A 10,664-nucleotide genomic window follows, 5' to 3' on the forward strand; every position below is an offset into this window, starting at 1 on the left:
AGCAGCCCAGTTGCAGTGGCAGCAGCTCTCCCGGGCAGGACCTGCCGGCGGCATGGCCCGCCACCCCTGAGGGGGCACAGGGGGCCACGGCCCGCCACCCGGGGGGGCACAGGGGGCCACGGCCCGCCACCCCTGAGGGGGCACAGGGGGCCACGGCCCGCCACCCGAGGGGGCACAGGGGGCCACGGCCTGCCACCCCTGAGGGGACACGGGGGGCCCTTTCCCCCACCCCCCACTCCCCCCCGATTTTGTTTTCCTTTAGTCTGCCAGTTACCAGCGTTAAGCCCTCCCTAGGTTACATTCCAAACACCTTCCGTGCGCTGCCACCCCCTCCAGCCTGCCGGCACTCCGAACGCGTATTTAGACCAACGCTGTCCAACGTAACGGCTTCCGCGGCGCGGGATGCCCCCGGGGCGGCCCCACCGGGGCTGCCCCCGCTTTGATCGCCTGCCCGCGGGACTCGCTCCCCGCGGGGGGACGGCGGGCGGCCCCGGGGGGAAGGCGTCCCCGGCGCGGCCCTCATCCCTGCCCCGGCGCAGACCCCCGGCCCCGGCCCCGGCGGGAGGTGCGGCCCGGAGGGGCGAGGCCCGGCACGGCCGCCAATCGGCGCGGCGGGGCGGGTATGGCCACGGCGGGTATAAGAAGGGCCGCGGAGGCAAAGCACCGCTGGGCCTGGCGGTCGGGAGCGCGGCGGAGCGTTTCGAAGGTGGTGAGTAGAGCGGGGAGAGGGCTGCGGAGTGGGGGAGCGCGGGGCGGGAGACGGCTCTGCCCCAGCGCTGCGGCGGGGCGGCTTCGGCGGGGAAGGGGCCGCCATTCCGGGTTTTTCCCCGGCAGGCTGCCTCGGCCCCTGGCCCCGCCACCCCGGCTTGTTTACAGCGGCGGTCGAGGGCCCCGCTCACTGGGCAGAGGCGGGCAGAGGCTGCGTAGGTTCATGGGGCCTCCGGGAAAGGCTCGGCGGGAGCGGGGGCCGCCAGGTTCCCTGCGAGTCTTGGTTTGCTTGTCTCTCCTGGGGCCGCCTCCTGAAGGAGCGGGGGGACGCGCTGTATGTCGGCGAGCAGGCTCGTTTCGGGTCGGGCATCCCCCTCCGTGCTGAGGGCGGTGAAGCGAAGGGCGGCTTGCCTGCGCGCAGCCCTGTCTGACTACACCGCCCCGTTCCCGGCAGATCTGCCAACATGAATCTGTGCCTGACCGCGCTCTGCCTCTGTTTGGGACTGGCCGTCGGTGCTCCGAGAACAGACCCCGAGCTGAACGTCCACTGGCAGCTGTGGAAGTCGTGGCATAGCAAGGACTACCATGAGGTGAGTGCCCAGGGATATGCGCGCAGCTGGGCCCTGCCAGCTGAGTCATGTCTGCTTTGTTTTAACGCTGGCTGTGGTCTACACTTGGGAAAGATAATCTCCCTGTTCCAAGGTCTCTTTCCTGTGTTTGTGCATCGATTCAGCTGTACTGTACGCCTTTGGTTTTGTTACAAGGGTGGCAAAAAGACCATCTCTTAAACAGCATTCAGACTTCCAATTTGAGTAGTCTACATTTGCCTGAGTGTACGAGCCATAACAAAAGTACATTATCGTGCAAGGGAACTTTGTCTTAACTGCTTCCTTTAAGTATGTTATTTTCTGGCCCCTCAGAGAGAGGAAAGCTGGAGGAGACTGGTGTGGGAGAAGAACCTGAAAATGATTGAACTCCATAATCTGGATCACACACTAGGAAAACACAGCTACAAGTTGGGAATGAATCAGTTTGGTGACATGGTATGTATAGAGGCATGAAATGCAGTGCTAAACAGCAGTGTGTAATAGATGATGACTTCATGTCTTGAATTTTCCTCAGACTACTGAGGAGTTCAGACAGCTGATGAATGGCTATGTACACAAGAAGTCAAAAAGGAAGTACAGAGGATCCCTGTTTCTTGAGCCCAACTTCCTGGAAGTGCCAAGATCAGTAGACTGGAGAGAGAAGGGATATGTAACTCCAGTTAAAGACCAGGTATTCTCTGATGGTGGATTTTTAACCAGTTACAGGTCTAGCTTCTTAAATGCTATCTCTGCTTCCATAAAGGAAAAGCCGTTGTGGACTTGTTTAATGAAGCCTGATGCAAACTCACTACATTAAGTGCCATTTTGATACTGTTCCTCTACTCCTTTAAGATTTTTTAAGATTTCTGTACTAGATGTCTAAGAACTGGAAAGGCTCTAGTATATTCACTTGTACATGCTAGGAGTGTGAAAATGAAGTTTGGTTTGAGGCTTTTCTGTTTTTCATGTTTAGATCAGTGGTAAGGGAACTAATTGCCTAATCTGTCTGCATTTGTAACTTGTGATTTCATTTCTTGCTTCAGGGTCAGTGTGGCTCTTGCTGGGCTTTCAGCACAACAGGAGCTCTTGAAGGGCAGCACTTCAGAAAAACTGGCAAACTTGTTTCACTGAGTGAACAGAACCTGGTGGACTGTTCTCGCCCTGAAGGGAATCAAGGCTGCAATGGTGGTCTCATGGACCAGGCTTTCCAGTACGTGCAGGATAATGGAGGAATTGATTCAGAGGAATCCTACCCCTATACTGCAAAGGTAAGTGTAATAGCTGAATTGTATTGCAGATGTCATGCCTTTTGTGTGGACAAACCATGTGTTGGGAAACTTGTACCTAGAAAGGAAAATGTCTAGGTAGTTATCAGCACATCTGTTCTTCCTGTTGCATCTTTACGAGGAAAACTAGAGTGACTGCTAGCCCCAGTAGGAATCACATACTGTACTGGTCTTTGAGGTGGAATCTTACCAGACCAGTTGGAAAAAATAGAGCAAATACTTTATTCCTCCCCCTCATAGCTTCCCTCCTATTGGATGTCATGCCTTATCTTGGTTCACACACCAAACTAGGACCCAGCCCTTGTCAACTGTGCTACTTAGTTGTAGAGGTGCAATTCAGCTTCCTGTGACTGAGCTATTATAGAGTTGCTGCCCATAGACCAGCTGATTCTTGTAGCTATTGTGATTTGCTTTTAAACAATAGTTGTTGACAATGCCATAAGTTCTACTTCTGGACTAAATATGCATAAGTGTAGACAATGGGCAGATTTCTAAAATACCTCTAGTGGTCTACCAAAAGTTAAACAGACAAGAGAGGACAAAAGAGCAGTAGTAAATTGTGATATCACTTGAGCCCATGGTTTGGGCTTTTCACCATTTGGAGTTCCACTCACTGTAGAGAATATTTCCCCGCAGCTTATGCTGCGTTGACAGAATGCAAAAGCAGTGCTGTTTGTTTATGAGCAACATAGAAGCCTTCGGATTTGGGTTTCTGTTCACCCGGGTCCCTGTAATCTCAGTGTTTTTCTAATCTTGGCTCTTGCAGAGATCCTGGTTGGCTATAGGAAGTGCCTAACTTGCTGAGTACAAAAAGTAAGCAACTTGGGTGTACTCAATGTTCCTTTAGTTGGGGGGAGGCAACTTAAGTACTAATTTTACCACAAAGGTAAGGCAGGGATGTACTTCAATCTGTTTTTCAGCTTCACATGGCCTGACTTGCAAACTAGGCATCTCTCCTGATGTAAATGCCTGTGGCACCACCAGTTCAGGCTTCACTGTAAAAAAAGATAATGTGAAGAAGCAGCACAAAATACATGAATGCTGTATGTAAGGTCATATAATGCAAATGACTAACTTCCAAATCATGCTGTACAACTTTTCCAACTATGACAGACTAAAATTGTGGATTTTAAGTGCTTGCTCACTGAGCAGTTTCTGGATTGCTTTGTAATTAATGAATACCTGGCTCTCTTCCATTGCCCATTAATGCATTCTGGGCTTCTTTCCTTCCTGAAAAGAGACTTGTCCTGCCCACCAAAGAAGGCAGGGTTCCAGAATGTTATGGTCCTTTGCATCCCATTAAAGCTTTCCTTTTGAGCCCCACTGTCCTTAGTTTTTTCTGTACCTTTTGAGAAACTCAAAAGCCGCTTCTGTGTTCTTCCTCCGCTCTTTCAAAGCATTGCTGAAGAGGTTGGATCCTCTTCAGTCCCTCGTTCGCAAGGCAGCAAAGTCACAGAATGTCTGGTAGTTCCTGGGCTCACCTGTGTGTTAAGAGGAGAACTATGTAATAACTAGGGCTTGCTTTATTTAGGATGACGAAGACTGTCGCTACAAGGCAGAGTACAATGCTGCTAATGACACTGGCTTTGTTGACATCCCTCAAGGACATGAAAGAGCTCTCATGAAAGCAGTAGCAGCTGTGGGTCCAGTGTCTGTTGCTATTGATGCAGGCCACTCTTCATTCCAGTTTTATCAGTCAGGTGGGGATTTCTTAACAACTTGCATGTAGAGAACTCTTTCTGAATATTTTCTATTCATTACCCTTCAGTTATATCCTATGTCAAGATCATAGTTGGTTTCATTTCACCTATTAATCAGGAGTCCTTTTAATTCTAGTCCAGGTTCTCCATACCTCGTACTTCCTTGCATATGTGTGTACTTGTTTCTTAGTTTCTGCCATGATACACTTCATTTATGACTCCTTTCTCTGACTCTTAAGAGGCTGTGTAACATTTAATTTCAAATACACAGACCTTCTGGTGAGGGAGAAGGGTTTCCTGCCAATAAGCTTCTTCATTTGTGAACTTATGCCTCCGCAGGTATCTACTATGAACCAGACTGCAGCAGTGAGGACTTGGACCATGGTGTTCTGGTTGTAGGTTATGGCTTTGAGGGGGAAGATGTAGATGGGAAGAAATACTGGATTGTTAAGAACAGGTAAGATAACTCTGTTCCTTGTACTCTGGGGATAGGGGAGAAGGGCAGCTAGCTTGTCACTTTTGGTGGGGAGGAGGGAAACAGCAGTAATTAAAATCTGCAGGTGGAAAATCTGGAAATGGTTCTCAGGTTGTATTGCATGATGGAAGTTAAACCAGACTCATGCTGCTGGCAGCCTAATAAAGTAGATCCAAAGCAGCAAACTTGTTCTTCTGCTTTTTCAGTTAATTCAAGGGAGCTCAGTACTGGAACAGCCCATGGAGCTAGTAGGTGTTAAAGTGGCAGAACTAGGAGGAAACCAGGTGGTGGGGGTGTAGTGGGTTTTTTTGGAAGCAGACTGCAGCTCACTTGTGTGAAATAGGGTGACACTTGAACTTTAAAGCTGGAATAACCTACTAGGTTGGAGGGAAGACAATACATTACTGCTGAAGGGCACATCACATGAGCTTGTCTCATGTTCTCAGCATTACTGGGGCACCACCCGCAAATGCTGCTTGCAGTCTTGGTCTTCCTTTAAAGCTGGCTGGGAAAAGTGTCTGAGCTTCAGGCACCTGTAATCCAGGATTGCGCATGAAGGTCTCCACCTTGCAAGAGTACGGCTGCAGCCTTTATTTCTGTGAGCTTGGGGTGCCTGTTCTGTAACAGGCATTTAATTGATGGAAAGCACTTTGGCTGCAGCTGTCTTGGTTTTTCTCCCCAAATATGGAAGGCAGCAGTTTTCAATTCAAACACTTGTGAGGAGGTAATTAAGTCTCTTCTGAATATGAAAACAAACCCTTTACTTCTGTTTCCAGCTGGGGTGAGAAGTGGGGTAACAAAGGATATATCTACATGGCCAAGGACAGGAAGAACCACTGTGGAATAGCAACAGCTGCTAGCTATCCACTTGTATAATTTGAAGACTGAACATTTCAGTGCAAGAGGGGATTTAAACTGAATGACCGAGCCCATGTTCACACATGTGGTAGAGTTGTATCCTTCAAAATTCAACTTGATTTTTTTTTAAGTATATTTTACATGTTGGTGATATGCCACTTGTTCTAAATTAATGTAAATCTTGGTATGTAAACAGCTTGTAATATTGCTGGTTTTTGACTGCGTAATATAATAGATTTATCTTTGTATTTTTTCCTTTTTTTTTTGCAATGTGCCCAAAGGCTTACTTTTTCAATAAACTCTTAAATTCCAGTGTGTACAGGTGACCTAGCTTTTTGGTCTGTGTTTTTTCTATTTGGGACTTTCATCAAACAGACATCTTAAGTCACATTATTAACTGAAGCCTATATATGTGCCTCTTTTCTTCAGTTACTAAAATGTAGCCCTATCTGGGAATGGCTAACAGCTGTTATAAAATGGAGTGTAGTGTTTGTGACACAACTTACTTAAAATGGGAAGTGTAAAAGTGTCTTTATCAAATAGAAAAAAGTGACTGAATCTGACCCTCATTCTTTCACGCTACTGGTTCCACAGAATGTGTTTGTAAGTGAATTTTGGCTTAGTATCACCTCTGGATCCTAGGACTATCTGGTTCTTTGTACTTTGTAACAAAGACCTTTAGTCTTCATGTGCTGCATGCAGCATCTGATCTTCACTTAGCTTTACCATCAATGTTTTCTTCTACCTCAAAGTACCACACTTCTGCAGTTAGAGCAGTTGCCTCCTTTTGAACATTACAGGGTATAGCAGAAACACCCAAAGCACATGGGCTGTTCAAAGAGAAAGCTTGTTTGACATACATAGAACACTTAGTACTAACTTCTCCCTATACCAGTTTTGGCTGGGGAAAGAAGTGGAGGAAAAAAATGCTGTTCCTATGGAAAGTAAAGTTGGGCCACTTTGTTAGTCCCTGGATACTTAATGGCTGACTGAACTGTGGTGACTTGTACTGTGTCCTGTACCTCCTTTTCTGAGAGGACCTTTCTCCTCTGCAGATATCTGTGCTGCTGAAAGATTATTAGTAGCTGTTACATACTATTGTTTAGATGTGTTTTGGGTAGCAGTAGTTTTTGCAGAGGAGGATGAATACCGTAAACAGATGGACTTGCCTTGTTTTTTGGGTGCTGACTCACCCCCTTTTGCCTTTGGGCTGGAGGGGACTAGGCTAGCACCAGTTCAGAGTTTATTGACCCGTAGGTTTTTATGCACACTATCTTTTCTGAGTTGGATATCCATACGCACAGGGGAACACTTGGACTACCACTTACAGAGGCTGAATTTCCTTATTGTAGATAAAGCTTTAAGCTTGCACTTCATAAACACTTTTGAAAGATAACCAAGGTGAGGTATCTAGAGTAATCAAAACTTAACAAAACTGAAGAGTCTGTCCATGTGCTGCTTAAAGATTAATTCTTCCAGCCTGAATGCCCTTACAAGCCTTTTTTGATTTTGTTTTTTTGCCTTTTTTTTTTTTTTTAAAGGAAGAGCTTCCTTCAGCCCAGTGGCTACTTAACAAGCCACAGACCAGAAATACCGGTTAGAATTTAGCTATTAAATTGACTTGCTAAGCCAGTTATGGAGAGCATCCACACTGCTTGGTGGAAGCTATGGAGGAAATTAATCTAGAGCCCGACTTGTGGTCCTCTGAAGCCTTATGTTCAGAAAGAAATGGCAGTGGTCAGTACATTTGAAATGGGAGGCAAGATCAAAAAGCTGCTAGGGAAGTGACTGTAAACTCCTTATTGCAATAGCTGCTTTTTATTCCTGCTGCCCCAGAACTGGGGATGGGTGGAGACCTGTCTCTCTGAACACTTTTTAATCCTGGAAGCTGACATGAGCTTATTAGCATTTAAAGTGCTACTGGTTTTCTGTATTGATTAAAACAAGAAGACAGAATATCCAGTGCAGGGTGAAACCATTATGAACCATGTGACTTGAACTGCTGCAAAAAATGGGCAGCAGGGAAAGCTGTTTGGTTACAAAGACCAAGGTTACTAAAAGTTGCTGTGAAAGGAAGATATTTTTGTGAACAGATGGGAAATGAAAAGGAAATAACTTTCCAAAGCACATGCACACCAATGGGAATGTAGCTCACAAAAGAGACATCAGTCTTCCAACTTTTTTATAAATAAAATGTGATAATACAGCTATTTGTATTCATTAAAACTTGCTGACTGTTCTGGTTTAACATCCTCTCTTAGTGTAATAATCAAGAAGGAGAGAGGGTAAGTCAGGTCATTCAGATAACTCAATGTTTACACAGTAACAGCTTCACTCAGAATTGCCTTACATGACACTGAACATTAGTATTTTGTGTAAGCTGCAGTTAGGCACACTGGTAGAAATTTAAAACCTGTTACATTTCAAGAATTGCATTTTTGTGATTCCACAAAAATGGCCTTATCTTCTATAGAGCTGTTTCATTTACTTTTGAAGTACTGTTGTAAAGTAGCAAATGATTCCATGCTGGTATGTGCCCTGCTGGGGAAAGCGTAATCTCTCTTCAGAGTTGTTCCTTTCTGAAGATGCAGCAAATGCATGTTAGGCATGTACAGAGAAAGCTCCTGAGTTGTTCCCAGAAAGCTATGGGCAATTAAAGCTGTTGATGACTATCTTCCAATTTTTTTTTCCCAGGCTTTCTTTAGTTTAAATTCCTGCTGATAGCTGAAGTTGCATTTATTACAAGATATATTATTTTAAGGATACTAGTGCACATGTATTATCAATAAAACATCCTATCTCGACTGCCTTATTTAGGCCCTGTATAAATTACAGCTACTGTTGTTTTTAGTGGGGTCTTATCTGAATCTAAATATGTAATTGGGCACTATGTTACATGCATGGTAGACAGTTCTGTGTAGTGATAACCCTCTGCAGTCATTGCTTGCTTCCATCTTCATTGTGAAAATGAACTGTTTTATTTAAATTTGGGAAGAAAAAAGATTTTGCGTTTGGTTTCCATGTGCTGGTGTTTCTTAGATAGACTGTGCTTGTCCTAAAGGTTTCATGAGAATAACAGCTTCTCTGATCTGCCTGGTGAATGACTGTGTTTATTAGTAGTTGGTCATGAGTTTCCAAATACAAGTACTCTTGAGGCAAGGAAAACCATGAAAAATTATTCTATTCACACATGAAGTGCTTATTCTTTAAACTCCAGTAGGAAATTAATTTAATTGTCATGTAAGAAAGTATTTATTTTCCCTTTAAAAACAGTAATTTTCTCATCCTATCTGTGACTGCTAAGTAGAATGGAATTTGTTTTGGTTTGGTTTGGTTTTTTTAATATGCATTATTTTTCATCTTTGCTAATGCTAAATCAATTTCCAAAGATTAACAATGGAATAAATAAGCTTACTATCCCCCTACACAATCCATACAAGAAAGTAATTTTCAAAATATTTTGAAGGACTACAGTGCAAAATGAATGTCATCTTGCTCTGTTGAAACCTTACAAAGAAGCCAAACCTGATGAGTTGTATCAGTCAAGTTTTACTATCGTGAATGATTAACTGCTGATCTGCATAAGGGCACTCAGTGAACACATCATTCTGAGACAACCAGAGGTATAGGAAAATAGGAATATCCACTTCAAAAGACCAAGACGACAAAAGCTCTAGCTTCTGAAGATCAGTTATGCAGTATTTTCTCTTTAATTAATCTCCTTGATGAAATAAAAAATCCTGCCATGTGTCCTGTAGCCAACCGTGTCCTGGGCTGCATCAAGAGCAGCGTGGCCAGCAAGTTGAGGAAGGTGATCCTCCCCCTCTACTCCGCTCTCATGAGACCCCAACCTGGAGTGCTGTGTCCAGCTCTGGGGCCCCCAACATCAGAAGGACATGGACCTGCTCACGTGGGTCCAGAGGAGGCTTCGAAGATGATCGAGGGACTGGGGCACCTCCCTTGTGAGGACAGGCTGAGAGAGTTGGGGTTGTTCAGCCTGGAGAAGAGAAGGCTCCAAGGAGACCTTCTAGCGGCCTTCCAGTACTTAAAGGGGACTACAGGAAAGATGGGAAGGGGCTCTTTATCAGGGAGTGCAGTGAAAGGATGAGCGGTAATGGTTTTAGGTTAGATAAAAGGAAGAAATTCTTTCTTGTGAGGGTGGTGAGGTACTGGAGCAGGCTTCCCAGAGAAAACCCTAGTAAGGGTTGTCCATGTGCTTAGTGGCATCTGATCCACTTTGGACATTCATCTGGAATTAACTTTGTGTTTCAAAGTTCTTCATCTATGTTAATGTGTGTTCCTCCAGGGCAAGAGTGGTTCAAGTGTGCACTCCTGGGCTGCCACTGAGGGCCCTCTGAAGCTATCACAGCTATTACTTTATGTGTCTACTAAGGAAATTCACAATCTCGGGAGCTGCTGTGGAAATAGTCTAAGTTCTGGTTTTAATTAAGTTGATTTTTTTTTTTTTTTAATTACTAGCAAAAGCTTCCTGCACAGCATGCATGCAGTGGCATAAAACTTTAAAATAAATGCTGGGCTGTTAGACACTCAAACCAATTCAGGGTTTCTGGGAAGCTGATGCTGAGACAGGGAGTTGAGAACTCCTTCAGGCTGTAGCACAGGTCTTGGAACACACACACTTTTGCCTAAAATCAGTGAGTCAAATGAAATTAAGGTGGCTTCATAACTGACAAATCACGGGTGAATTTTCCCACTTAAAAAAAGGAAGTGTATCCCTAAATGTATCTCTGTAATGTATCAGTTTATGAGGCTGGTAACAAGTCAAGGAAAAAGCATTGATAGGGCTGCCCACCAAACTCAGTTCATTACTGTATCTGCAGGTGCCCACTTTTTCTAGACATGGATATGGCCAAGCACATACCACAGTCTTTTACCATAATAGCACAACAATGCAAGAATTGTGAATGCAAGTTCTTCTCAATAGCCCTCTTAACATTCCTTCTGCTCAGCCGTGTTTACTAGTATTGCAGTTTGCTTTTCTTATTCAAGCATGAAGCACTGGCTGACAGCAGTGGGGTTTTTTGGAATA

The 10,664-nt window shown here is 44.9% G+C and overlaps 1 protein-coding gene across 1 annotated transcript; it reads left to right on the forward strand.

Annotated features, from left to right (window-relative positions):
• The first annotated feature begins 615 nt into the window (after positions 1–615).
• CTSL (cathepsin L) lies at positions 616–5,940 on the forward strand. The gene is made up of 8 exons (XM_042787965.1): positions 616–709; positions 1,163–1,298; positions 1,629–1,751; positions 1,831–1,986; positions 2,339–2,563; positions 4,113–4,281; positions 4,621–4,738; positions 5,533–5,940. Exons 2-8 carry the CDS (start codon positions 1,173–1,175, stop codon positions 5,630–5,632), a joined length of 1,017 nt encoding a protein of 338 aa, XP_042643899.1. The 5' UTR covers positions 616–709; positions 1,163–1,172; the 3' UTR covers positions 5,633–5,940.
• The last annotated feature ends 4,724 nt before the right edge of the window (positions 5,941–10,664 follow it).

Source organism: Tyto alba, unplaced genomic scaffold, assembly GCF_018691265.1.
Source record: "Tyto alba isolate M040663 unplaced genomic scaffold, T.alba_DEE_v4.0 Super-Scaffold_13, whole genome shotgun sequence".
NCBI classification, from domain to species: Eukaryota; Metazoa; Chordata; class Aves; order Strigiformes; family Tytonidae; genus Tyto; species Tyto alba.